Source organism: Miniopterus schreibersii (assembly GCF_964146895.1).
Source record: "Miniopterus schreibersii genome assembly, chromosome: 19".
In the NCBI taxonomy this organism is placed as follows: Eukaryota; Metazoa; Chordata; class Mammalia; order Chiroptera; family Miniopteridae; genus Miniopterus; species Miniopterus schreibersii.
This window is the reverse complement of record NC_138119.1, coordinates 12,155,942-12,183,423: the sequence shown is the minus strand read 5'-3', so window position 1 is coordinate 12,183,423 and position 27,482 is coordinate 12,155,942. Positions and strand designations below refer to the sequence as shown.

Sequence of the window (27,482 nt, the reverse complement as noted above, 5' to 3'; positions counted from 1 at the left end):
GTGTGTGTGTGTGTGTGTCTCCCTTCTACTCTCTAAGCCTGTACTCAGATGAGGGTTAAAAAAAAATTTTATTAAGGATTTTGATAAAATAAAAATAAAGGTCGGTCAATGTGGGATAAAAAAGAGCAAGATAAGAATGATTTTGAAATTTTGTCTTGAAAGTCTAGTTTTTCTTAGTTCTTGATTGAATGCTGTCCTTTTCATTCCCTTACACCATTCTCAGGATAAATACCCAAGGAAACTGAGTATGATTTGGGGAAGAAAGGGGTGAATTAGTCCAACTCCTCTCAGAGCTCAGTGTTTGCTCTTTTAAGGTCTCAGGTTGAAGACCTGAGGTTTCTCAACAGTCTCCTCATCACTCCACCACCACCACCCCACCACCTCCTGCCCCCATACAAAGACATACAGCTTTTCAAATTGGCTTACATTTAAAATGGAAATATTTGGTATTTGGCATGTTAACTACTTTAAAGAAAAATAAAATAATGATCTTCTTTTCCTTTCTAAGTGTTTCCTTTAAATTCTCTGAAAAGGAAATTTTGTGAAGAGGGACAGAGAGGGAGAGCTTTTCGTATAAAATGACATCTCTAGGGGGCAACTTGGAGTTAGTTAAGTTTGTTTGTTTGCTTATTTTAATCAGGCTGAAAGGAAGCTGGGGAGAGATGAAAACTGAACCAAAATGGACAGAGGAACAGTTCAAGGAAGACTTTAAAAAGACAAGGGAAGGAAAAAGGGCTAAAAAGAAACCTGAAAGCACATTTTAGTACCTGTGTTCTGACCCCACCAATCACTTCTGAGTCTGGAGCTCTGGATTGGAATCCCAAAGAGAGTTCAGATTTAGGAGTCATCCACATGAGTGATAGTTGAGGCCATAAGAAAAAAAACTTTCGCAGAAAAAATATAGAATAAGATGATCAGGCAAAGGAGAGCAACACATGATTGAGAGGAAAATGGGAAGCGAGGGATTGTCTACTAAAATAGTCAAAGAAACTGAGGAGCAGGGAGAAAAGGAGGTAAATTCAGAAAAAAGGAAAAAAAATGGATGGAAGACAAAGAGTTTCAAGGGAGAAATTATCATTGGGGTTAAATGCTAGGACTTTTGTGTTGAAACACATTAGACAGAATGGGAGGATATGCTGGAAACAATGAATATACGGAAAGGCCATGAGTTCATTTTACCACTGGGTAGTAGCTTCAAAAAGTACGCCATAGTAGAGAAAGACAAACAGTATATGATGTCACTTATATGTGGCATCTAAAGAACAAAATAAATGAGCAAACAAAATAGAAATAGACTCATAGATAGAGAACAGAGTGATGGTTGACTGAAGGGAGGGGGTTTGGGAGACTGGGTAAAAAAAGTGAAGGGATTAAGAAGTACAAATTGATAATTACAAAATAGTCGCAGATGTCAAGTACAGCATGGGAAACATAATCAGCAATATTGCAGTAACTACACATGGTGTCAGGTGGGTACTGGAAACATCAGGGGGAACACTTTGTAAAGTATGACTGTCTAACCACTATGCTGTACACCTGAAACTAATACAAAATAATATTGAATGTAAACTGTAGTTGAAAAGTAAAATTTTAATTAAAAAAAGAAAGCACACCATAATAAGCATAGACAGGAATCCACCAAAGTGAGCCTTCCCCCATAGCCATTGCCTCACCCTCATACCATCTTTTACCTGCATTACCTCAGTACCTTGAAACACCTCTTTCCAGTCTTCACCAAGAAGCCAGAATAGATAAGATGCTGGGGGAGGAAAGACTCCCCAGAAGGCCGATGCAACGAAAGAAAGGTGCCCGAGAGGAGGTCAGATGAAGAACATTACCATGCTAGTTAGTAGATGGGCGTACGGATGAAAGAATAAAATGAGATCAGGAAAAAAGCCAAACTTGTGAACTAGAAGGTGTTTAAAGCTGAAGTAATGCGGCAGGGTTTCAATGGTAGAATAAAGAGTAAGGTTAAGCAATCAGGCAGTGGATGAAAGAGAAGGAGAAAGGAGTGGAATGAATAAGAGAGTGATTCAGAACACGCCCTTTAACCCACCAATAAGATATTATTTAACTCATCATGTCTTTAATATTCAAAAACTAAACTTGTCTTCTGCTACTGAATACCTTCTGTTGCCCATCCAGATCCACTCTTCACCCTCCTCGCAATAAAAAGGTGTTTTTTAAGTATATACCCTTTTGCAATTCTACTTCTAAGAAACAATTGGAGCCCAACTAGCGTGGCTCAGTGGTTGAGCACTGACTTATGATTCAGGAGATGGAGGTTAGATTCCCGGTCAGGGCACATGCCGGGGTTGCAGGCTCGATCCCCAGTAGGGGGCGTGCAGGAGGCAGCCGGGGTTGCAGGCTCGATCCCCAGTAGGGGGCGTGCAGGAGGCAGCCGATCCATGACTCTCATCATTTATATTTCTCTCTCTCTCCCTCTCCCTTCCTTTCTCTGAAATCAATAAAAACTTATATATATATATATATATATAAAAGAAACAATTGGACCAGTGTGTAACATATATGAACAAGAATATTCTGATTGAAGTATTGTTTATCGTAGGTAAAAACTGGAGGGGGGAACCTCTAAGAGTCCAAAGGCAAAGGACTGGTTAAATATATCAGGTTACTACTATATAATACTATGCAGTTTAAATTGATGACAAGGATTTATATTTTTGACATAGAAGATTGTTCATAAAATAGTGTTAGAAAGAAGGTTATAGGCCAATTATGTATATAGTATGGCCCTATTTTTGTAAAAAATACAATGTTTATATCCACAAAATATATGCATTTAGATGTAGCTTCATAGAAAAAAAGTTTGTAAGATAGCAGAATGTTAACAGTGATTATCTCAAATTGTGAGAAAGTTGAATGATGTTATTTTTTTTTAATCTTCTATTTCCCTAAACTAATCAGCTATTAGTTCTATAATTTTAAATAATAATTAAGAGGAAAAGTTGCCTGGCTGGGCATTGCTCAGCAGATGAACATCGACCTAGGATCCAGGAGATCTCGGTTCGATTCCTGGTCAGGGCACATACCCCAGTTGTGGGCTAAATTCCCAGTTGGGGACGTGCAGGAGGCAGCTGATCAGTGACGACTCTCTCATCATTGATGTTTCTATCTCTCTCTCCCTCTCCCTTCCTCTCTCTGAAATCAATAAAAATATATTTAATTTAAAAAAAAGAGGAAAAGTTAAGCCATTGCCAATATCTGATGTCCTCTGCCATTCTGGAGCCAACTCCAAGTAAATGTTTCCTTTTTTATTGCTTTAAAGAAGGAGCAAAAGGGCCAGTTCTTCCCAAAATGCATGGATTTATAACCAACCTGTGATAGTGCTACTTAAATAAAATATATGTGATATGTAAAATAAAACAAGTTGGATGGTAGAACAATGGGGAGAATACAGGGTCTACGAACTCAATAATTGCATTTCACTTTTGCAGCTGTTGCCTTAGAAATGACTTGAGGCTTTTTTAAAAAGTTTATTAGTTTTTGTATTTGGGTTTCCTCCTCAGACCGACCAATGCCTCATCAGCTACTGCAGGGAATTAACTGAGCCAGAATTGTCCTCTATTTTCTTTAAAGGTTTTTGTTTGTTTGTTTGTTTTTTAAGTATTTTAACACACGTTTTGAGTGAGGGGTCAGTCAGAGCCTGATTCTTCATCCTGTTAATATTTCTATGTGACCTCAGCCAAGTCACTTTACCCTTCAAGACTCATATCCTTTTGAAAAATGTATAGACATTTTAAGAGCAAAATGTCAATGAAAGCACAGCACGCTCTTTGGCTGTAAGATTTCCAAGAACTCCAAATCATTTGTCACATTCTGATCTGAGAACAGACTTCTTATTCGGGGGATGATTTACACCACTTATAAGCTACCCATCATCACAAGATTTTGGAGTAGTATCTTCTAATTTCTATTCCTATAGCAATTCAGACATAAAAATTTCTTCAAAGAAAAAATTCTCTTTAACTAGAATCTTCAAACCATCAAAGGGAAGTGGTAGGAGTATTAATGTGTTTTGCTTGGATTGGTACACAACCATCATCTGAGTTAGATGGATGGTAGAGAAGAAAACAAGGGAGAAGACAGGCAGGATGAGGTGGCCACCAGAGCAGATGGAACAAATAATTACCATTCTAGGGCGTCATGATATCCTGTGTCCTTCCTCCTTGCAAAGGAGCAGTTTATTAACTACATTAAGGAGAATCCTGCTTAATATAACCTATCATTTGGTGTCACCCTCAGAGACAGTGAAGCTTGAGTCTACCTTCCTTGAAGTGGCAACTTTTGTTCTTACATATAACTGTAGAACTTGGTTATGCTCCCATCTTGTGAAAAGACTGTTGACATTAGGTAAAGAAAATCTCACTGCTAATTGTCCACCCGCCTTGGTTCCCATAAACACTTTGCTCTATCGCTATTTAGATCTTCTCACAATTGTATTCCAGTAATTGGGTAAGGTTACCTGCATCCCCTAAGAGACTATGAAGTTCTTGATGGCAGGGATTATGTCTTATTAATTTTTTATTTCTAGGGTCTGTCATGGTGACTAGTACTCCATATATGTTTGTAACTAACGAAGGTGTTGTTGCTAACCCCTACAAAAGTGACTGCAAAGAACAATTCCAGATAGTTGGAACCCCTACAAAGAATGGCAGATCCCTTTCTACTTCTGCTTCTCCAGTTGGTGTAGGGCATTCATTCTTGTGTGGTCCCTCAGACCAGTAACTTCAGCGTCACCTTTTGACCTCTTAGAAATGCAAATCCATGGACATACTCCAGACTTATGGAATCAGAAACTGTGAAAGAGGGAGGCCCAGAAATCTGTATTTTAATAAGCTTTTCAGATGATTCTGATGCACACTGACGTTTGAGAAGCAGTGGTACAGAGAAAACTCATTGGTACCTGTGTCCTTGCTGTGGTTCAGCTTAGCAACTATATGACAAACCATGGGAAAATCCCTAAATCCCTCAAAACTCAGTCTTTACAAGATAAATAAGGGAGTTGGAATGATGCCTGAGGACCCTTCTGGTTTAAAATTCTGTGAAATACCAAAGGTTAAAAAAAAAGTAAATAAATGTCCCAATGACTAGATTCATTCATTCAATCAGCAAATATTTATGTACCAGGCAGTGTTCTGGGCATGGAATCAATGCATGACACAAAATTACTCCTTTTTAATTAAAGTTGCAACATTTCATACCACAAATTCTTACCTGTCCTCTTTCTACAAGATTCTCATACTGCATCTGTCCTGCATGTGAACTGGAAAACTGAGAAAGTGATCCAAAGAGTCTGCCCGCCATCCCCTCCTCCAAATTACTTTGACTTTAATTCTTGGAAGCTTTTGTGTTCGCCTACGGGGCTTCTAATGTGTTAGAAGACAAGAGTGTGATAATAAATGCTTTTATCTATCAAGTTAGACTATCTCTGGGTCTATATTACTTCATGGAACAAAGTTGCTTGCACTTTTAGGAAATTGAATTCTATCTAATTCTGTCTCCTCATTGATTCTCTGTTCTCAGCAATTAGTTACCACTTGTACTGTATTGACCATTTTTTCCTTTTGATCTGCCCCCCTTCCTCATTGAACTCTCATGTACACGCCCCATACAAACCCAGAGAACTTAGTGGGTTCCTGTAAGGTGTTTTAGACTATTTGGGATATTTAGCAAGTTTAAATATCCTTTTTAAAAAGGGACTTTTAAGGAAAAAGAAACCAAAAAGCCACCATACTTGGACATTTAATTCTGACCAATCCACATTTCACTACCTTTGAAAGGACAGGAGATGGCGCCAGAAGGCAGCAGAGTACCTTAATTTTGTAGGGTTTTCGCCAAACCTCCAGTAAGGCATGGGCTGGAGAGGGAGATGTGGAATTAAAACAAAGGTGCCAGAGTTTGAGTAGCAACTAAGGGGGTGGGTTTTTTTAAAAAAACAAACATATAAGGCTCCTCTTGACACCTACCCCAAATCATCAGATATATCTACAGCAGAGTCAATGATCAAAGGCAAGTCTCTGGAGGACGGTGCTTCTCTCCCTTCTCTCTCCTAGAAACCAGGGCCTTTGTCCTTTCCGGTAGCACAAGAGCCTGGAGGGGCTGCTCACTCGGAAGTGAGAAAGTGTGGCGTTGGGGCTAAGACATCTTTGTGAAACAATGTTCAATTGTGTAGACAAAAATCCCAAAGCCCGCCAGCAATGAAACACTTCCCAGAAGGAATCACACACAAAACATTTTATTTATTTTTTAAAATATATTGATTTCAGAGAGAGGAAGGGAGAGGGAGAGAGAAAGAGAGAGAGAAAATCAATGATGAGTCATTGCTTGGCTGCCTCCTGCACATCCCCTACTGGGCACAACCCAGGCATGTGCCCTGACAAAGAATCAAACTGGGATCTCCTGGATCATAGGTCGATGCTCAACCACTGAGCCATGAAGGCTGGGCAAAATATTTTATTTTATTTTTATTTTTTTCTTTTAGAGAGATTGGAAGGGAGAGAAAGAAACATCCACGTGAGAGAGACATATCAATCGGTTGCCTCCTGCTCTCCACTGGACTGAGGCAGAGCCTGCAACTGAGGTACATGCCCTTGGCCAAAATCGAACCCAGAACCCTTCAGTCTATGGGCTGACGCCCTAACCACTGAGCAAAACCAGCTAGGGCCAGGCAAAACATTTTAAATTAAAATTTTAAAAATTAAAAAGCTCATAGACAACCAGGAGGTGGTGCCTGGTAAGACACACTACCTGCCTTGGGAGGTTGAATCACAGAATCAGGGGCTCCCCGGGTACTCTGAGGTCATTCTGTTCAGGCCTCTTTAGTACCATGCATAAGATGTCTCTGCTTTCTCCCTTTTCTTTCTTTCTTTCCCTTTCTTTCTTTCTTTCTTTTCTTTCTTTCTTTCTTTCTTTCTTTCTTTCTTTCTTTCTTTCTTTCTTTCTTTCTTTCTTTCTTCTTTTTCTTTTCTTTTCTTTTCTTTTCTTTCTTTCTCTTTCTTCTTTCTTTCGTTCTTTCTTTCTTTCTCTTTCTTTCTTTTTTTTCTTCTTCTTGTTCCTCTGTGATAACTATCCCCATTCCCAGGAAGACTAACTTACACTTTGCCATTCATTCTTCTTAGATTAGATAGGTGGGAACCTCAAAACAAAACTTTCCTGTAAGTGCCCTGGCTGGTGTGGCCCAGTGGGTCAGTCCGCACACTGAAGTGTCTCAGGTTCAGTTCCTGGTCCAGGGCATGTACCTGGGCTGCAGGTTCGGTTCCAGTCCCAGCCCTGGGTTTGGGTGCCCGTGGGAGGCAACCAATCAATGTGTCTCTCTCACATCGATGTTTTGCTCTCTCTCCCTCCCTTCCACTCTCTCTCGAAAAGAAAATCAATGGAAAATATACCCTCAGGTGAGAATTAACACAAAAAAAACTTTTCTGTAAGTGAAAAATAATATTGAGGATGATAAGAGAATTGAAAAGGAAATGACATTGACATCTGCAAAATGGCTTTGCTTTGCAGATCAATCACAGAAAGGCATGGTGGACTCCTGCCTCTGCAGGTGCAGATGATCCAACATACATTATTCTGTTCATTTGGCTTTTATCCTGCTCCCTTATTTAGCTTCTGCTCCCTTTGTTTTGGCTATTTATTGCTACTTAGCAGGAGCAAAGGGGGCAGAGGGAGCTGAAAAGGGATCATCCTCCTGGCTGGTGACTGATGAAGGGTATGGAGGAGAAAGAGATTTCAACGTCTGGTTTGAAATTATCTGTGGGTTGCAAATTCTCTAATGAGAATGTACATTCCAATCGGGATTTCTAGTCCCATGGGGGAGCAAGCAGCAGCCCACATTCCTGAGACAGCCCAGCTCACCCAGCTCCCTGGTGGCAGGTTTCACTCAGTCCCACACGTCCTGCTCAGCCCTTTGTTGGGCAGGAGGGAAGACCCTGGGCCCCTCTTCCAAGTGGATCACATGGTTTCTCTCTGCTCCCTCTCCTTTCTTTGGAGCCTGCATTTTTATTTTATTTATTTATTTATTTATTTATTTATTTATTTATTTATTTATTTAATTTATTTTGGTGATGGTAGTGATTGTTTCTAAGGTCTCCCCTGCCATGGCCTCCCTGCCAGGGGTTAGTGTCCTTTTCAGTGACAAAAGCCGCCCTAGATCTGGACTCCCTGGGGAGGGAGGTGGCTGGGTCTGGCAGTTGGAGCCGCTGTCTCCCCATGGTGCTGCTACAGCCCCTCCCCCGCTGGGCATACAAATGGGCTTTATACAACAAACAAAACCACCACCCCCCACCCAGGCCACACAGGCACGTGGACCCAGGCCTCACGGTGGAAAGGGGGTGGTGACAGGCACTCCAGACAAGTTCTCTTTGCCCCGCTTCTCTTCTTTATTTTCCATGACCCAGGTTTTAGTCCTTGACTTCCTATCCTGAGTCACCCAACTGCTCCTTGTTACCTGTCTCCTAACTCTGGACTCTTCGTATTCCAGGCCAGCTCTGCAGATTGGGAACAGGTCCCCCCACTATCTGCCCCATACCACCCAGGGAGTTGCTCCTCAGAGGGGCCAGACAGGGAATGAGAACCCAGTGATCCCCTGAGCAGGCTGAATTGGACCCCAAAGCCCTCCTTCCCTGCCCCCTCCCTCTCTAGGGAACACTCATCTGAACAGTGTCAGTGTGAAAAGCCGAGGAAGGAAGAGCTCACCCCAGCTGGGCTCCTGTGCCAGGGCCAGGTCTCCCGTGAAACTCCGGCGCGAGAGGCATGCTCTGGCTCTGAGCAGGGCCATCCTGCATGCCTAATCGGCTATTTAAGGAGCTGTTGGCCAACAACCCAGGCAGCCCCGCTCCCCACGTACACCCATCGAGAGCCACCTTAAAAGCAGAAGGCAATTGTGAAGTCGCTGGCCAGCAAGTAGAGTGAAGACTGCAGAGGGAGATAAAAAAGAGAGGGCAGAGAGAGAAGGCTGCGAGATTTGTCCTGGGGACCTGGAAAGGACCTGGAAACCCACCATAGCCTACTGAAAACCAACTGCCCTAGAAGCCTGCAGAGACACAGAGACAGCAAGAGAAAAAGAGATAAAAACATTCAACTTTAGGATTCTCTCTCCTCTAGTCCTCTAGTCTCCAAACTCCCAGTACCTTGTGCTCCTTCTGAGGATACCATCATGTTCTTCATTCTCCTGCTACAGGTGATTTGGATCCTGGCTGCATTCGGGGGTAGGTAGAATGTCTGTGTCTGTCTGTGCTGATATCCACATGTCCTTATGCAAGCTTAACGGAAGAAGAGGAGTGTAATAGGGAGCCTAGGGGCTAGAAAAATAGGCTCAGGGATTGGGGGGAAACAGAGAGATGGGGAGGAGACCACTTTCCTTCTTTTCCCTTTGCCTCTCCAGCCCTGCTGTTAGTGAGGATGGGGGAAGCTAGTGGGGGGCAGGATCTGTACACACACACAGGAATCACTGTGCAAGCTACAGGTTCTCCCCAGAGCTCTTTCCCCCACTGCCCTAGTCCCAGGAAGCCCTCCTGGCCTTCTTTATTTACAAACTCCTCCAATTAGGGAGCCATAGAGCCCTGGAGTGAGAGAATAAAGGACTGATGGCGGGGAGGGGCATACCCTATGGCACGGGCCCTGATCTGGGACTATGAACTTCATGGCCAACGTTCCCTTTGAGAAGGGATGACTAATTTCCCAGTTTTTCCCTGAAAGCAGTAACAATAAAAATCAACACTGTTGGGCCCTTTACAGTTTACAAAGGATTTTCAGGAGATGAGGGACTCTTGAGAGAACAGGCTGAGGTGCTTCGGGAGCGTCCCCAGGACCCTGACCCCTCATTTTTGTGTTTCCTGTCCCTCATGCAGTACCCTGCACACAGTAGGTGTGTAATGAAGAGTTGTTGGAAGAACAGGGTGAAGGGTTGTCTAGAGAGCAGAAGTGGAACACAGAGAGGATGATGGGGGAGCCAAATGAAGAGTTGCTAATTGTATCTGAGGAAAAAGAAAAAGAATGGAAAAGTCCCCAGGAAGAGATGTAGAGGGTTTGGTGGAGGGGAAAGGCAAGGCTGTCCCTGCACAGAACCAGGGATTGAAGTTGTTGGGATGTCCCACTGAGCTGGTGAATGAGAGGTTGCTTCCAGCCCTCCCCTGGGCTGCTTTTCACTGTTGTCTGAACCAAGGGATGGGCTAGTGGAAGAGCCCAAGACTGAGATCACGGGTATCTCAGAAGTCTGAGGAATTTAAGGGATTAAGAGAGAGAAAGGAAGGAATTTTGAATTTTTCTCCAAATTTCTAGCAATTTGAGTAATGCAGAGAAAACCTGCAAGAAGGCCCCCCTTTTCCCCTTGAAGCAGTTTGGCTCTGGGTGAGGTGAGGGCTGGACCAGCAGAACCCCTGCCTTTTAGCCCCAGACAGGACTGCACGAGAGCCTGGCATGTGACCCAGCTGGCAGCTCTCTTTTCCACACACAATGCTTCACTTTCATCCTGTCCCTGCCAGTCTGGCTGCCTGTGCCCACCCACCACCCTCAATGTAGCGTGGACCCTGGCCTGACTCCCACCTTCCCTAGCCATCTGGGAATCTAGGGAGCAGAGGCTCCTGGTGATGGGGGAAGTTTCCTTTCAAGTTACTGGGACCAGAGGAGGAAGTTAAATGCTCAGTGCCTTCCATCTCAGCGCCTTGGTTCGTGCAATGCTTCAAAGCAAAGGAATAATCGCCTTTCTCCCTTCGGTAACACTGCCCCCCACGCTGAACTTTTCCCTCCTTTGTTCATCTCTTTCCTCCAAACCCCTGCCCACACCCTCACCTCACCCCAATCTTCTGTTCGATTGGCTTGGCACAGGCTGGAGGAAAGTGAGGGTTGGGTGGACTGTTCATTTGGACTCAGGTTAATTTTAGTCTCCAGGCTTTATCTCTTTTCATTTCTCCTCCCCCTTTACACAGCAAGCACAAGCACAGCCTGGCTGGTGATTTTAAATAGGCCCCCGACCTTTCCACCGAGGTGTCCAGTTTCAGGGCTTCCTTTGGGAAGTGCTGGAGCGGAGGGAGGAGGAAGAGCCAGCAGAGAGGGAGGTGGAGGGGAGCAGAGGGAGGGCCCTGCCCCAGGCGGCACTGGCTGTAACTCAAATTACTCTGCCTTGCAGGTCAACACTGGACATATGAGGGTGAGAACTGAACCCAAGGCCTACCTACACCCCTTTCACACTGGGACCTCTTCACCTGGCAGGAAGATTTATGTCGTATGGTTTCCTTTAGCTTCTTACCCTAGCTCCTTCCCCTCCCCATCTCCCCATGCCCTAGGTTTTGGATATGTGACTCCTAGACTCTGTTCTAATCATCAAATCCCGCACCTCCTGATTCAGCAGAAAAACCAGTTACGTCCTTAGTTTGTGGGATGAGGGAGTTGGAGTGGAAAGAAATCTGGATAGGGGAAATAAACAGTGAATTTAGCTGCCAATTCACCTCCTACCTCTCTTTCTATCCTAATTGATTCTAACTTGAGGTCAGGGGTGAGGCAGAGGTTGGCAGGATAGTTTGTGATCCTGGTAGAGGTGGAAATCAATTCCTTTGAACTTCTGATTAATAACTTAACTGAATTCCAGAGTCAATGCAAGGTCCAGGGTGAGAGCAAAAAGCAAATGAGGGAAAATCAGCAGATCTGAATAAGGCCCCTTAATAGGGAGCCCCACAGAGACCCTACCTCTCTAGGGTAATTTTATTTCCCATTTTCCTGTTCCTACTCTAATCCCCCCTTGCTGGGTATGCAAGTGTTTTGTTTTATCTAGCCCCTCTTCCTCTCAGTCAGCTTTCTTGTCCTCAAACTACAGGTAAGTAAAAGCCACTATCCCCCACTTATTAGGAAAGCTGGGGGATCATCACTGCCTCAGGGTAGGTAGAGGGAACTGAAGCATCAGGTATAGCAGGGACTCCTACCTCACCCAGCCACACAACTGGGGTCTTCTTCTGGGGTGAGTGGAAATGCATTTCTACCTCCATGAAGATGTATGGCTTGGTGGGGGGATTGCTGAAGGGTGCCTGGGGCTGAAGGGCAGGACAAATGTCTGTGGTAACCTCCACCAGGCCCACATGGTCAACACCATTGGCCAGCCTCTTACCCTGAATGTGGAAGCAATGCCCAGTCCCCCGTCAATATCCAGACAGACAGTGTGACTTTTGACCCGGAGTTGCCCCCTCTGCAGCCCCATGGATATGACCAGCCTGGCACCAAGCCTTTGGAGCTGCACAATAATGGCCACACAGGTAAAAAGCCCAGGCTCTAAGGAAGTGAAAGCTCCAGTTCCAACCTTACAAGTCAGAGGGAAGAAGCATTCTCGTAACTTAAATTCTGAGAAGGCTTCCGCTATAAATTTGGGTGTGTGAGAATGGGGATGAGGCTCCTATAGCCAAAAGTGGGAACTGAATGTCTATGATCAAGCTCTACGGGTAGATTAGTATAACAGCATGGACTTGATCTTCACGGAGAAAGATGTGCTAGGAGAGCAGTGGCCTATGGGAAGAACTGGGTGCTCTTGGTGGAGGAAAACTGAAAAGGCTGGCCAAGTCTCCCCAGAATTGGTGGCAACCCAGGGGTGGGGATGTGTCCACATTCCTCCACCAACCCTGGCTTGCTCTTTTCCTCACAGTACAACTCTCTCTGCCCCCTACTTTGTATCTGGAGGGACTTCCCCGGAAATATGTAGCTGCCCAGCTCCACCTGCACTGGGGTCAGAAAGGATCCCTAAAGGGGTCAGAACACCAGATCAACAGTGAAGCCACAGCTGCAGAGGTACCCAGGGAGTGAAGCTTGTACTAGGACACAGTGAAAGGCATGATCAATGCCTGGAAAAGGAGGATCTGGAAACTGGGAAAAGTCATACTTGGAGGATAACACCAACCCTTGATGGGACAGACTTAGGGCATACTGAAGGTGGTGGTGGTGGCAGCTGGGGTCAAAGCCTTTGGGAGGGGGTAGTGGAGAAACATTAAATGATTCACTTCCCTTTCCCCTCAGCTCCACATCGTACATTATGATTCTGATTCCTATAACAGCTTGAGTGAAGCTGCTCCAAGGCCTCAGGGCCTGGCTGTCTTGGGCATCCTCATTGAGGTTAGTGGCCCCTACTTCCTTCCAGGTCTCTCTTCACTCCCTCTGCATCCCTCAGTCCTATTCTGCCCATGTCTGTTGTTGGTCTCCCTCCCAAGGCAAGTCAGCAACCACTCTGACAATTTATTCTCTACATGAATGTCTTGCTATGAACATGGACTTCTGCCAACTCCCTTTCCTCTCCTTCCAGGTGGGTGAGACAAATAATCCAGCTTATGAACACATTCTGAGTCACTTGCATGAAATCAGGTATAAAGGTAAGCCCTAAAAATCTATTTTAGGACAAAGTGAGATTAGACGTCAGGGAAAAGACTAAGGCCTGAGATGAGGAAGCAAGCTAGGGGCCAGGAGTTTCGCTCCTGGGAGTCCAGTCTGGATAAGCTGGGGTGCAGTGAGATGATGATCCTAGTCTGTTCTCCCCAGATCAGAGTACCTCAGTGCCTCCCTTCAGCGTGAGAGAGCTGCTCCCCCCAGTGCTGGCACAGTTCTTCCGCTACAATGGCTCACTCACCACACCCCCCTGCTACCAGAGTGTGCTCTGGACAGTCTTCAATCGAAGGGCCCAGATCTCAATGGAACAGGTGAGTGGTGGAGAGGTGAGGCAGCAGAACCATACCTGTAACCCCAGACCCTTCCCCACACCTAAGTGACACTTCTCTAATCCCACTCTTCTAGCTGGAGAAACTTCAGGAGACACTGTTCTCTACGGAGGAGGAGCCCTCTAAGCTCCTGGTACAGAACTACCGAGCCCCCCAGCCTCTCAACCAGCGAACGGTCTTTGCTTCATTCATCCAAGGTGACTGTACAAGGTTTGGAAAACAAGATGGGAAACTGGGGGTCTCAATGACAGGAACTAGGGAGCCCCTGGGAAGGAAAAAAGGCTAAGAGGGTAAGGGTTTCCAGGACTCTCTTGGACTGGGAAGCAGTCCCCAACCCTGAGTGGCCAGGTCACTTCCACAGGTAAGGCACAGTGTGCTGCTCCCAGTTGGAATGGGGATCTGAAGTCACACTGACCCAAGTTTTCTTCCCTTACAGCAGGATCCTCGTATACCACAGGTAAGGCAGCCCTACCCAGTTATGGGGCTGGGGGGGGGGGGGAGGTGCTCCTCAGCAAGCAAGGGAAGGGTTCAATATCTATGTCAGTCCTAGGCTGACACCTTCCATCTTTCTCTCTCCCAGGTGAAATGCTGAGCCTAGGAGTGGGAATCTTGGTTGGCTGTCTCTGCCTTCTGCTGGCTGTTTATTTCATCGCTAGGAAGATTCGGTGAGGTCCTACTTCCCATTCCTCTAGTCCCTTCTTTTCTACTGAAAATCACTTTTCTATTGCACTCAGCTGTCTTGCCCAGGACACCAGTCATGTCCATGAACCATTCGCCCTTCCAGGAAGAAGATGCTGGGAAACCAGAAGAGTGTGGTATTCACTTCAGCACAAGTCAGCGAGGCATAGACTCCCTCTCGGACATCATGGATACCTTCTCATCACACCTGTCAGGGAGCTTCTAGAATGGGGTGCAGGGACTGGCCATAAATACTGTAGAAATAGCAGGCAGGCACCCCTCCTTCCTCCAGACAGGCTCTCATTCAAGGAAGAACAGCCGAGCCTTCAGTCTCTCAAAACATAGAGGAGGAGATCAGGAGACCCCTACATTGATAATGCAGAGGGCAAACTGTGTTTAGTTGTAGGGGAAGTTGGGAATGTGCTCCAAAATCCCCCACTCCCTCTCCTTTATGTCCCTTTCCCTAGATATGGGCAGGATATCTCTTTAGGAAAAAGGGCTGCTGTTTGGGGGGTTATATTTTTGTTCAATATATTTGGAAATTAAAGTTTCTGACCCATCTCTGGCTTTACCTCTGGGACTCTCTTGAGAGTGGGAGTTCCTTAATCCCTCAGATGGCAAAGGTGGGCAAAAGGTAGGGGAAAATAAGCATGGGTGAGTAACTTCTTTTCCCTCAATCCTGGAAGAAAAGACCCTAGAAAATGCTTAACCCAAAGTTTCTGACATGTTAAACCATCAGCCCAGATTTCTGCCCTTGCACCAAACCTAGGCTAGGAGGGGATCAAAGGTGCCACGTTAGGAAGGAGTTTGGAAAAGAGACATGAGAGGACAGGAATCTCAACTAATATGTTATCCCCTTCCTTAAAAGGCACATTCCCCCACAATTATAAAGTCCTTTTTATTAGTCAAAATCACAATCACCTTGATTAAAAGGATGGGACACGCCATCCTCAGCAGAAAATGATACAGTTTATAGAAAACCTCCCCACCCCAGCCCACACATTCCCAATTAAAAACTAGAAAAAAATCTGGCCTCCTTCCCTACGATGTCATGGTAGGCTGACTCCTCCAGTGGCATTGCAGCTCTAGAGTGGGCCAGCTCACCACAGCACCCTCCACTTCACCTTGGGGAGAGGAGGGATGCTGGTGGTCAAGGAGGTTAAAACATTAGTTCCAGTAATACCAGTTCCCAAACATGCATTTCCTTCCTTTCCCCCAAGGCCTGGGACCATGGGGAAATGGGGATAAATATGAGCCCAGCCATAAGGAACAATCTGAGGAGGGAAAATAAGTCCAAGGAGGTGAGAAGTCCAACATACCTCCTCCCTACCCCTTCTCCAAAAAAAAGAAAAAAAAAGAAAAAGGCAGTTTTTGGGTCCTGATCACACCGAAAATGGTTCCCCTCAGACCTGAGAAAAAGACCAAGAAGTCCAGTCTGGGGAGGGGGTACTAGGAAACTCAGAGCTCATCTAACCTTGAGTCTCCATTAATTTCATCTTCATGGCAACAGCTAAGCTAGGCCCCTTTTCTTGGCAACCTGCACTGTCCAGAACTGGAGTTGGAGAAATACAGAGCGAGGAGATCAGGGGAGCACCCCAGGCACAGGGGTCCCCCCCCAGGTTCCCTCAATCCTCGGGTGGGATGCGCAGGGCAGAATACACCATCACCTGACTGTCCTCCTGCCGTCGGCCTGCAGAGGGGAAGGGAGGTGAGTCTTGGGCAGGGTGAAAGCAGAGCACTGACACATGGAAAGTCCTGGATAACAAGGGGGTCCCCAGATGGTGGGGATAAGTGCAGATTCAAACCCACCAGTCACTGACTGGCTGAACCCAGGCTGCTCCTGGTAAAGCCTAAAGGTGACCAGTGGACAAAGCAAAACCCTGGAGGTGGTAGGACAGACCGACGACAAGGAGACAGAGGATGGTGAACAATGGACCCGGGCTGGGGCTGGGCTCAGTCATGGGCAGTGGGCAGACAGGTGGGATCTGTCAGGTGATCAGTCCAGGTAGTCAGTCCTTACACGAGAGGCTGCGCTGGATACTTCGGAGGGACCCTCCAGCTGTAATGAAGGCCCAGAGCCCCATGGAAACAGTGACTGCATAGATAGGGAGCAGGCTGGCCTCATACCACGGGTTCAGGAATGTCTGGAGATAGGAGTAAGAGTAGAAAAGAGGTTAGAGTCTCCCTCTGCCTAATCCCCATGTACTCTTTCTGCCTTTGCACCAAACCTTCCCCAGATATCTCATTCAAATCCTCCAGTCTTTCCTTTCAGAGCACCAACATCTTGTGGTTAAAGGGACTTCTGATTTTCAGCTTCCTCAGAGGTTTCTGCCACTCCTGTTCACCTCAGGCCATCTGCATTACAGTCTGACCAATCCATTCAAACTCCTCCCCAGAGCATCCCCAGAGAAGGTTACATAATTGATGCAGAGGTGAGAGATCTCTAAAGACTCACTTTTCTGCCTTCTCCCATTTTAAGTTTTAAAATGTTAAGAAGTGAAGATATATTTTCCCTCCATCCAACTCACCATTAAATTCTTTTCTGACTCAGGCCCCTGTCCCTGACTCACCAGTCCTGATGTCAGTAGGTGACTCCCAACGACCAGGCCCAAAGTCCAGTACCGTCTCCTCTCACAGGCATCAAAGAACACAACTCCCCAAAAGGTATGGAGCAGGATGATGGCTGCCGTCAGAAAAGCTGCAGGGAAGGAGATAGGGAGGAGATACATCCCGTACCTTCTCCCAGCCTCCTGAGATGTTGAGCCACAGAAGTCTCCCAGGGAGGGCCAATAAATCAGATCAGGGCCAGGATGGATGGGGCATGAAGGCAAGATAGAAAGTGGATCTTACCTGAAGTCAAGAAGTAATAGGGTGAATCTCCATGGATCCCAACCACACCTGGCCCAAGTGCATCGGCCAAAATATTGATAACAGAGAAGACACCACTGATGATACCGAAAGAAAGACCAGAAACTGGGGGGAGGGAGGGTCTCATCAATGTCAGAGATCACTATAATCTGATTACCAGTGACCCCTCCCCATTCCCAGTCACAATTCCCCCACACCTACTCTCCCTCCAGACCACCTCTCCTTGGAAGTCAGATATGAAGGACAACAAGTAGCCACTTAGAATATATGGTGGATGTTTAGAGACTTCCCTGGGAGAGGGGGGTGTCCAACACCCTCCTCCAGTCCCTCTCCCTTGGCTCACCATAGGCCATCTGTCGGATGGAGATGGGTGATCTTCCGTCCTCACTCAGCGATGCTAACCCCTCATCTGCCTTCCTGGGGTGAGGTGAGGTGGGGTGGGGTAGGGGAAACATGAGGGAAGGCAGGAATGCTCCTTTCCCTCTAATATCCTCCCTTAGTGCCTCCTCTTCCAAACCACCACCCAGGGGCTGCCCCACTTCTCATTGTGCACTCCTCTACCCTTCTCCCCTCCAGACCATCTTCTTACTTAAGCAGCTTGTAGTAGGCAAAGCGGAACACCTCCTGAAGAAGGACAGAGACGGCAGCACCAAAAATCAGGAGGCCATACTGGAGCCGGGCATCTGACGGATCAGTCACATGAACCAAGATGAACCAGACCACAGAGGCCATGAGCAGAGAAACCAGCCAGAAAAATGCCCTGAGGAAAAACAGGGGCAATTAGACGGGCAAGGGTAGAGGCAGCAGAGAAATCAAGGAGAGGAACCAACCAAAGCTGCGGCATGAAAAGTGGAAGTTAGACTTCCGGATGGTCAGGGAGCAGATAAGATAGGTGTTCCCACCAAGGGAGTCTATAGGGTTCCGGACGCAGGGGATGGGGTAGAAATTGATTCAATAGCCTTCAGAGCAATGACAGTCCGAGTGTATGAGCACAGTAGGGCGAGCTATCCATTCCTGTATCCTCCCTTAGCGCCGCCCGGTCACCACAGCCCCCTCACGAGTCTTGGCCTTGGGCCTCCTCTGACGTCGCCGGAAGAACTATAGGAGGAATCTGTGCGATCCCTGGAAGGCGGAAACCAACTGCGGAAAAGGGGATATCACCCAAATCCCTGACTCAACCCTTTCCAATCTTCACCTCCAACTAGTCACCCCCAACTCCGGCTCCCAGGCTCGCCCCAGTTCCTCTAGCCCCTTCCGGATCTCTCTGTGGCGCCCTCCTGGGTCTCCCCGACCCCTACTCACCCTGCGACGAGGATGATGACACGAAGCGGGTCCCCAGCCACAGTGATCAAGAAAAGCGCAAAGGCCGGGCCGAAAGCGACGAAAGTGCATCCGAAAAACACTGCGGCCCCCATTGCTTGGCAGCTGGGGGCGGGGTGGAGGCCTGGCCAAGAGAGGCAAATGGGAGGAGCACGCCAGCTAGAGAGTCCGCGTGGGGTGGCGACGCGACCCCGTTAGGGGCGCGGTGCAATGTCACCCCCGGACCCCGGGGAAGGGGAAGGGGGGGGACACCGAAACCCCAAACACAGGTCCGCGCGACTTCCTCTACGGAAGCCGAGGAGGGGACAAACCCCTGCGGCAGCCCTTTGGCCACCTCCCATCTAATCCCCACTCCACCCCCCGGCCAATGGAGAATCGGAGGGGGCGGAGCTGCGGAGGCGGGGGCTGCTGGGAGTTGTAGTCCTCCTGCCTTTCCAGACCCTCAACTTCTGGGCTGGGCGTGGCTCAAGCTGGTTGAAGGGAATTGGCGGGGCCTGGGCCTGGGCGGGACACGGGTTTCTGAGTTCGGTTGGGCCTTGGCTGCGATTTCATTATTTTGTGGACAAGAGTGACAGCAATCCTACCTCTACCTTAAGAGCTGCAGAGAGGGGAAGATTGTCGGAACCTAAGGGACAAATACGACGAAAGCACAGGATAGAGGTTGCAGGGAGACAGTCACGGGTATTGTTCTTACTTGAATGAGAGGAAATGGGCTAGAGCTACTGCCTAAGAGATGAAGGTTAGACTTAAAAGTAGGAGCTCTTTGAACAGGCTAGTAGAGCAAACATGCAGTGCAGTGTAGTATATCGCTAATGGAGCCTTCATTGGTAATGACAAGAGAATCAGAGAGAAGGAAAAGGAGCTTGGAGAGCAATATTAGGAAGGAGGTTAGAGGGGATTCGAAGTTAAAATTGTAAAAAGCAATTAGAGAGATGGGGGAGGGAAAGTTACTCTCCCCCCACCCCATCCCAGTCACTCAGTTCCTTTTATGTCATGCTTCCTGTCTTTCCTGAAATGAACCTTGGTGGTGTCTTTTTCTCAGGCTGGGGAAAGGGTAGGGGTTACATATTAAAGTGAAAGGGTAGAAGAGGAGGGTATTATACCCTCATTTGCACGGTGGTGGGGTTAGTCCTTCATGAGGATGTTTAGGCAAAAGGACCAGGATGGGAAAGTGAGGGAATCTGGAATATTGTTTTTGAGAGAATAACCGAAATACCGAAAACCTGTAGAAGTTGTTCAGGAGAACCAGTCTTCCATTCCTTCCTGAAAGTGATTTATGTTTTAATGCATATATATCCACATAAGTGTTTTATTTATTTTTTTTCCAGGAAATCTGGAAAGGAGCTGAAGGAATAGATTGTATAGATTTACATGGAAAGTCACCAAGCAAATCCTCTCCCAATAAGACTGAGAGGGAGGGAGAATCCTTGACAGTGTTAAAGATTCTAGTGTGTCTTGCTTCTGAGCCTAGCAGGCCAAGTCAGGGGAAGAGGTGGGGGTAATACAACTTTTCTCCTGTCTCCTTTGAGCTGTTACCACAGCATTTCCTGACGGATGAGAGCAGGCAGAGAGCAGGTGCTAAATCTGTCTTGCTCACGAGTGGTTCCACAGAGACTTGCATAGTGCCTGGCTCATAGTAGATGTTGAAAGATATTTATTAACTCCCTTAAAAAAAAAACACACTGTATTTTTTTTCTTACTCTCTTGCCTGTGATCCCTGAATTACCTATCAGACTCGGCCTAGCACTTTGTGCCTAGTGTGTATGTTACCAAATGTTTCTGAATAGAATTCAATGAAAATGGAAAATATAAAAGCAGAGAAAAAGGTAAGATGAACTCTACCCCTGTAGGCTGGAATGAAAGGAATATACCAAGTGACTGAAAGTGGAAGAGGTGTGGCTCCTACAGCAGGGAAAGAGACTCTATCTGCTTTCTCCCTTCTTCCATCCCGTATCCAGAAAGTTGAGAAAGAGGTGAGGTGAAGTCAGTACTTACCAGAGAGGAAATAACTGGCCTTGGCTGAGAGATTTTTATCAAAAGCAATGTTGCATATGTTTTGAGAGTCAGACAATGATGTTGATATTGCTCCCATACTTTACAGTCAAGACAGGCAGAAAAACGAGACTATTTTCCACTAGAAAATGTTCATCCCTTCTCAGAACATGTCAACTGTGAAGAAAGGGATTGTGATTAAGCCTCAGAGAGAAGGGCAACTCTGGATGGTGATGGTAAGTTAGGGACAGTGAGAGGGAAGGTGAGCTTTTATGAGGACTGAGAGAGGGAAGGAGAGGAAGGGAGAGGGCTTACTAAGAGAAATTTCTTAGTAGTGGGGGTGGGGGTTGTTTTGTTGTTGTTGTTTTTGCTAGTGGCAGCAGGAACCCTGAATGGACCTAATCTAGGGCTGCGGGAGCTCAGTGAACACGTTCCCATCGAAACCCACTTAGCCTTTCTTACTATGCGCAGCTCTGGCTGAAGGCAGGACTGATAGCGACCAGTGACAGTCAGGCAGCAAGTGGGAGGGGAATTCCACCGGTAGAGGGGAGTTGCTGCAGCTCCCTCCCTGCTTTGGAGGAGGACCGGAGGCGGGCTACGTTTGGTGGGAAACGCTGTAATTTCCTTTTTTACTCTCACAGTAGTAGTGCAGTATCCACAATGAATGTCCTCTTTGTAGCCATCCTTGCTGTGCCACTTATCCTGGGTAAGTTCACTTATCTTCCTGAGCTTTAGGGCCAGGTCCTTTACCATAAATGAAGTGGGAGAAAAGCAAATGAGGAGAGTGAGAGAAGTGCAGTTCCGTAGGGAGTGATAACATGCTCTCATCTGTGCTCCAGTCCAGTGTTGGGGGTGGAGGGGAATCTGGGAAGCAGACCCAGGAAAGGGGGAGGAAAGCAGAGTCCTGTCAAAGAAGAGACAGCTGATGAAGATGAAGCCCCAAAACTTCCGAGGTCCTAACAGAGTGAACTCAGCTCTCCATCACCACAGAGTTGAACAAGATGAGAGGGACTAATGTGAGAGTGAAGGAGAGCCGAGGACTCTGAAGGTGGGGAAGTCTGAAACTAGTGAGGGAAGCCAGGATATCTTCTTTCCCAGAATGTCCTTTAGGGTAGTGAAGAACTGGGTGCCTTCAGGCACAGTGTCTGAAAAGTAGCTTGGCTCCTTCCCTCCTTTGTTCCCAGTCTGCCAGGTGCTCTTGTTTCCTTTTCCTCCACATTCTTGTGTCATTGCTTGTGGTTAAGGGAGAGACTTCAAGGAGCTTAGGAAAGTGTTTTAGCAGGAGGCCTAGAGTTCTTGATCCAATCATGTCAAAGCTACATGTTTTCAGTCTGGGGAAGGGAGAAAAATGAATGCAGATGGGCCATTCAGTCCAGCGGACTCATTTTAAGAAAACAGATGTTAAATGGCTTGTTCAGCGTTAACTTGCTAGTTAGAAGTGAAACTGGAGCTATAGATATAAGTTCAAAGCCTAATGGGATATGTGTGTTCATAATTTGTGAGACATTGATAAGAGAAGAACTCTCATAAATACAGTACAGCCTGGAGCATAATGAATAGTAGATTTGGAGTTCTTAATTTCTGGTCTCTCTCTCTGCTTCCTACCTTTTTAAGGTTTAGTTCTTGTTTTGGGTTTACAGTATGTGAAGGGATCCATTTTCTGTTCTGGGAGTTCCTGGATTGAAAGGGCATAGAGTAACAAGCCTCATCCAGATATGAAGCCTGAAAGGGGTTTAGAGGTACAGGGATGGGGGGATAGTATGACTCTTGGAGGTGAGACAGAGAGAAAGGAAACTGATAGAGCTGAGATTAACCTCAAGTGTCCTACTGTTGCCAAAGACACAGTATGCCCCTTGACCTCTAGCTCTTGTCCCCATAGGACAAAAATATGAGGATGAAGAAGGACTGGAAGAGGATGATTATTATCAAGTGATCTATTATTATACAATCACCCCCAATTATGGTAAGTGTGTATAAGGCTCTGACCCTTAGCAGGATGGAGAGAATTTTGAGGGACACTTAGTTCTGAGACTTTGTCTTTCCCTTTGCAATAGAGCAGCTGGGTCAGAGAGAAATTTTGCTGTGAGCAAAGACTATGAAGGCTCATGATGTCACTTCTCAAGATAGCGGTTTTCAATTCTTTGGACACTGGTTGAAACAATTTGAAAATTTTCAAGCTTGTAAATTATTTTAGATGTTAGATTGTAAATATAAATGCCGATGTGGCTCAGTTGTTTGGAGCATTGTCCCATACACCAAAAGGTGGTGGATTCGATTCCTGGTCAGGGCACATGCCTGGGTTGTGGGTTCAATCCCCATTTGGGGTGCATGCAGGAGGCAACCAATCGATGTTTCTCTCTCACATCGATGTTTCTCTTTCTCTCTCCCCCTTCCTCTCTCTGAAAAAAAAAAGAAAATATACATACACATTCACATTAAAGTTCATTAGAATTAGATTATATCAGTAAATTTTACAACTTGAACAAGTTGAAATGTTCTGAGCAATTTCTTCCTCTTCTCGTTTCTAGATGTAGTACCACCTTTCTCTTTTGTGATTACTGATTATTTTCTCCTCCCCAGATGACTTTGGTGCAAATTTCACTGTTGATTACTCTATATTTGACTCAGAGGACAGGCTGGTGAGTGACATCTGAAAGGATTGGGATAGGTAACAGTTAAAAAGAAAATGAGCAATGTTGAAGTGGAAGTTATTAGCAGAAATAAGAGTGAGTTAGGTGAAGTGAAACTGGCTGGTAGGAACAAATAGATCTGACATCATAGCTGGGGAAGGGAAGAAAGCCAGAACCCAGTAGGTTAAGAAACTAAGAGGGAGGGTTAGTCCTTCAGTTAGGGGAATTGGTGAATGGGATGGGTACACAATCCAGGTAAGGGAGGGAGGATCCCTGAGTTTAAGTCTTGGAGGAAGGGGGCAGGAGAGGTGAAGGGGAGAAAAACTCTAGAGAATCTATGAAGATGTTGGATGGGAGCGATGCTAACTCTTTGTTTCCTAATCCTACTGAGGACAGAACAGCTTAGATAAGAAGGTAACAGAAGCAGAAGAGACTACCATTAGTCGTGAAACAGAACATGCAGACCATCAGAGGCCTTTAACAGTGAAACCAGTGACAATGGAACCAGTGAGTTAATTGGGGATAAGATGGGAGGGAGATGAGACGTCCCTTACCATGGATAGATCCCAGGGCTGATGACATGGAGCAGAGGAAGTTTTGGAATACCAGGCTTCCGTGGATGGGGGAACCAAATAGCTAGTATTGCAATGCAGGTGTTCATTTCAGCCTGGCCATCATGTCTTTCACTGAGACTTAATACTAACCCTGTACACAGAACCCTGGGAATATTTGGTGCAGTTGAATTTCAGTTCAATATGTAATGTATGTAACCTTGTGTATGTAACCCATGCCTAAAGCAGCTAAGGATGACAGCATGGATGCTGCTGAAAAATAAATCTATGATGTTGTTATTGCCATCAAAGTATTTATAAAACCCAAGTTTACATTTATGGAGCATTTAGAACAAAATGAAAAGACGTGTAACAATGTTAAATTACATACAAATTTGAGAGCATATGACATAGACAAGTGGCAGAAGTTTGGACTTATAAGAAATAAGGAGCCTAGTAAGTTCTTCAGGGTGGTAAAGATACAATGAAAGCAGTATTTTAGAAAAACTATTTGTCTGGTTGTACACAGAAAGCAATGGAGCAAAGAGAGATGCATGAGATTTCCATCATTCCCAAAACAACCCATTAAAGGCCTGGACTAGGGCAGTGGCATTTTGAATGGAGAAGAGGAAAATAAGAAATATTTGGGGGGAGAAACACTTTGTATCAGTGATAATTTCATATGAGCACTGAATGAGGATAGAGTTAAAATAACTTATGTTTTAAACGTGGATGTTTGGGGCAAATGGTTGACCACAATGGGATGTGGGAGGTCAGAGTGTTTTAGAAGTGGTTAAAATTTGGTATTGGCCAAGCTGAACTTATGTCAACAACCCTATGAGGCCATCTACAGGTAGTGGAATTAGGCCAGGACTGCAGTTCTAAGTGCAAAGTCACAGTTGCGAAAGTAGATGAGCTCAGAAGAGCCTGTACACACAGAAGACCAAAAGGCCAATGCCTGCCTGTAGAAGGTGAAAGAGGAATCAACCAAATAAATGCAGATAGCCAAGTTTGTATTATAGAGTCTAGAAAAGAAAGTTTAATATAATCAATGAAAAGCTACCAAGAGGCCAAGGAGAAGGAGGTTATTCATAACCCCCCAAAAAGCAGTTTTAAGTGAGTGGTTGGAGCAAAAGCTAGATTTTTGTGGAATTACAGAGGGGGGTACATTGTGAGGAAGAGCATAGACCAACAATTTGTGATATCTGGCAATGAATAAAAGAGAAGCAACAGCTAGAAAGGGCAACAGGACCAAAGTGCAACCTGAATATAGTTGAACACAGATGGGAGGAATGGAAAGTTGATGATTGACAACAAAGACAGATAAATATTTTAAAGTATATAGTAAGCTTCCTTTAGACTGTAAACTCCTTGAGTAGGAGCCATGTCTTAAACATATTTATATCCCTCCTGTAGCATGTAGCACAGTGACCGACACCTAAATAAAAATACATATTGAATTGAGTTGGGCCTCCCTGGTATGGTCAGGAAAGGGTGAAAGGCACAGAGGAAAGGATTCTTTATAGTGATGGGGAGGAAGTTTGGTCTTTCTCTATGTTCAGAGTAAAGGAAGACAAAAATTGGTATAAAGAGATGACTATCTTTCCAGAGGGTGAAGGGGTAGTAGGAAGGATGACGCTGGCCTACTATGGTGTGATATCTGTATTTTAGCAGAGTCCAGACATGAACCATGCTGCATCCAGTCTGCAGAGTCCTGTTTCCCTTCTCCTGTCCTGGGCCCTCCTTGAGGGGTGGATGTATTTCATGTAGAAGGTGAGAGTGCAGCCACTGGGCTTGGGGAAGTCTGTGAAGCAATTTTTACCACTACCTCTGGATAGTGTTTCCAGCTTGGTCAATTTTTAGGTGCTTAAAAGAAGAGGGATCACATTTAGAAAAATCTTCTCTACCTTAGGAGATGTCCAGGCAAAAACTTTTGTTATAAGAGTCATTACTTTCTCTGAACTGGGAGGATATCAGGACCTCCTAGAGCAGACGCAGGTGGAATGGAGAAGAAACCTGTCCTGGTTTCCAGTCTGCCTTGAGGAATTAAAGGTGGTTCCAGTCTGGTGGCAGTTTAAGGCATGGCAAGTGCCAGAGGGCAAAATGGGAGGGGCCCTATAACCTAGCAGAGTCAAGAGGCAAAGTTCAGAGGTAGAAGGGATGGCAGTTCCCTAATGTTGGGGGGGGGGGGAGAATGACTAGAAACCTGCATTATAAAGAAGGAATTTAACTTAGGATTCTAAATAACTATGGGGCATGAAAAGATTTAGCAGAAGGAAGGGGTTAAAAAGGGAGGGGACACGTCTTCTAGGAGATGTCATGGAAAAATCTAACTCAGAACATGAAATCTGGGAAATTTTCATAGAGGTGGGGGTGGGGGTGGGGGTGGGAGCAGGGAGGGGTTTCCTGAGTCCACTGAACCTGGTGGTGGTGGCTGTGTCCTTTCTTTGCTTTTTTAGGAGAGAGAAGGCTGCTGTGACTCTTTGGAAATTTGGGAAGAGGAAATTGGAAGATAAAATAAATAAATGAAATAACCTGGTTACTCTCTACTCCTTCATGAAGGTCTGTTCTAAAGCCACAATACTAAAGAGAGCGCCAGGATATGGAGGTGGGAAGGGGTAGATTAGAAAGGGAGGGAGGTGACAATAGTATTGGGACTGAATAAACCTGAAATTTTGGGAGGAATGGAGAAGAGCACCCACAGACAACAAGTTTATTAACAATCCATGATTCCCTCTAATTCTATTGCTTTATTATATATGGTGTTCAAACTGTGTTTAGAATCCTTTTTTTCTTTTTATAAAATAAGTACATTGTTAAACATATGTAAAATATAAAAAACTACTTAGAATAGATTATAAAAATTCACACCCTCCTCCACTCCTCCCTCCACCCCCTCAACAATGTGCCTTTTCCAGTTAGTAATTAGGGCAGGCAGGAACATTAATTTTTTTTCTCTATCGTCGGGACCCTAATGAGAACTGGGCTGCCCCCTTGCGGTCTCTTCTATGTCACAGCTTCAATCAGCCTACAGTCCCTGAGCCCCGAGCCCCTCCTCTCTCCACTGACTGTATCGTTTCGATACTGCAAGGGGCTGCGAACAGAACTCCGAACTTGTCACCTTCCCTCCTTCAAAGCCTTTCGAATCTTCTTCAGGGGGCAAATGAAGAAACTGAAGCTGGACAAACACATAACCGTGAAGATCAGAGACCTCCCTCACTACGTTCCCTTGCTAGGAATCACAGAATTCAGGGCGCAGAGCCCGAGGAGTTCGGGTAAAAAAGTCAGGAACAAAAGAGTTCGGCTTTGACCTCTAGAGTCGTGGCGGGCTGGCATCTGAGCTGGTAACGTGCACGGCGGGTTATGTAAGGAAAGAACTGGAGGAGCCGCCCCAGCGGGAGCCCGGGAGAGGACGCGGTGTTCTCGGCGGCAGTCCCCACCCTCCTCACCCAGCAGGGCAGGAGCACCCAACTTGTAGGAGAAAGAGGAGGGTACAGTGGAACAGAGACCGGGGAATCACAAGGGCCGGGCCGCCGAGAGCGGGAGAGGATACACAGAGGCACGCATCCATTATCACACACGTAGTAGATGCAAGTCGCTGATGGCTCCACGTGCGGCACTCGTGAGCCTACGCGCTCAAAGAGGGGGCAGAGGGGTCGGCTCCCGACAGGGAGCCAGGAGTCCCAGATGTCGAGGCGCTCGCCTCAGGTCACACAACCAGTCCGCACACTCCA

The 27,482-nt window shown here is 46.0% G+C and overlaps 3 protein-coding genes across 9 annotated transcripts; 2 read left to right on the top strand and 1 right to left on the bottom strand.

Annotated features, from left to right (window-relative positions):
• Window positions 1–8,347: 8,347 nt before the first annotated feature.
• Window positions 8,348–15,726, top strand: CA14 (carbonic anhydrase 14). 4 transcript variants are annotated; one of them, XM_081121504.1, is made up of 11 exons: window positions 8,348–9,230; window positions 11,150–11,170; window positions 12,087–12,266; window positions 12,650–12,792; window positions 13,018–13,113; window positions 13,301–13,367; window positions 13,534–13,691; window positions 13,786–13,906; window positions 14,146–14,166; window positions 14,290–14,374; window positions 14,494–15,726. In XM_081121504.1, exons 1-11 carry the CDS (start codon window positions 9,179–9,181, stop codon window positions 14,555–14,557), a joined length of 1,008 nt encoding a protein of 335 aa, XP_080977630.1. In that variant the 5' UTR covers window positions 8,348–9,178; the 3' UTR covers window positions 14,558–15,726. The 4 variants fall into 4 exon arrangements, with proteins under 4 accessions (XP_080977630.1, XP_080977632.1, XP_080977633.1 ...); XM_081121506.1 differs by having other exon boundaries at window positions 8,868–9,202; window positions 11,150–11,245; window positions 12,206–12,266; XM_081121507.1 differs by having other exon boundaries at window positions 8,870–9,230; window positions 11,150–11,245; window positions 12,206–12,266.
• APH1A (aph-1 homolog A, gamma-secretase subunit) lies at window positions 15,267–18,670 on the bottom strand (the record flags this gene model as incomplete). Its single annotated transcript, XM_081121508.1, has 7 exons — window positions 15,267–16,077; window positions 16,408–16,531; window positions 16,958–17,085; window positions 17,238–17,360; window positions 17,599–17,672; window positions 17,845–18,015; window positions 18,558–18,670. The coding sequence occupies 7 exons, from the start codon at window positions 18,668–18,670 to the stop codon at window positions 16,013–16,015; spliced, it is 798 nt and encodes a 265-aa protein (XP_080977634.1). The 3' UTR covers window positions 15,267–16,012.
• A 197-nt stretch (window positions 18,671–18,867) lies between these two features.
• LOC308549155 (uncharacterized protein C1orf54 homolog) lies at window positions 18,868–26,290 on the top strand. 4 transcript variants are annotated; one of them, XM_081121509.1, is made up of 8 exons: window positions 18,868–20,548; window positions 20,677–20,803; window positions 21,209–21,273; window positions 22,447–22,530; window positions 23,148–23,206; window positions 23,594–23,704; window positions 25,420–25,521; window positions 26,208–26,290. In XM_081121509.1, exons 3-7 carry the CDS (start codon window positions 21,228–21,230, stop codon window positions 25,516–25,518), a joined length of 399 nt encoding a protein of 132 aa, XP_080977635.1. In that variant the 5' UTR covers window positions 18,868–20,548; window positions 20,677–20,803; window positions 21,209–21,227; the 3' UTR covers window positions 25,519–25,521; window positions 26,208–26,290. The 4 variants fall into 4 exon arrangements, with proteins under 4 accessions (XP_080977635.1, XP_080977637.1, XP_080977636.1 ...); XM_081121511.1 differs by having other exon boundaries at window positions 20,426–20,548; window positions 25,423–25,521; XM_081121510.1 differs by lacking the exons at window positions 18,868–20,548; window positions 20,677–20,803 and having other exon boundaries at window positions 21,144–21,273; window positions 25,423–25,521.
• Window positions 26,291–27,482: the final 1,192 nt, after the last annotated feature.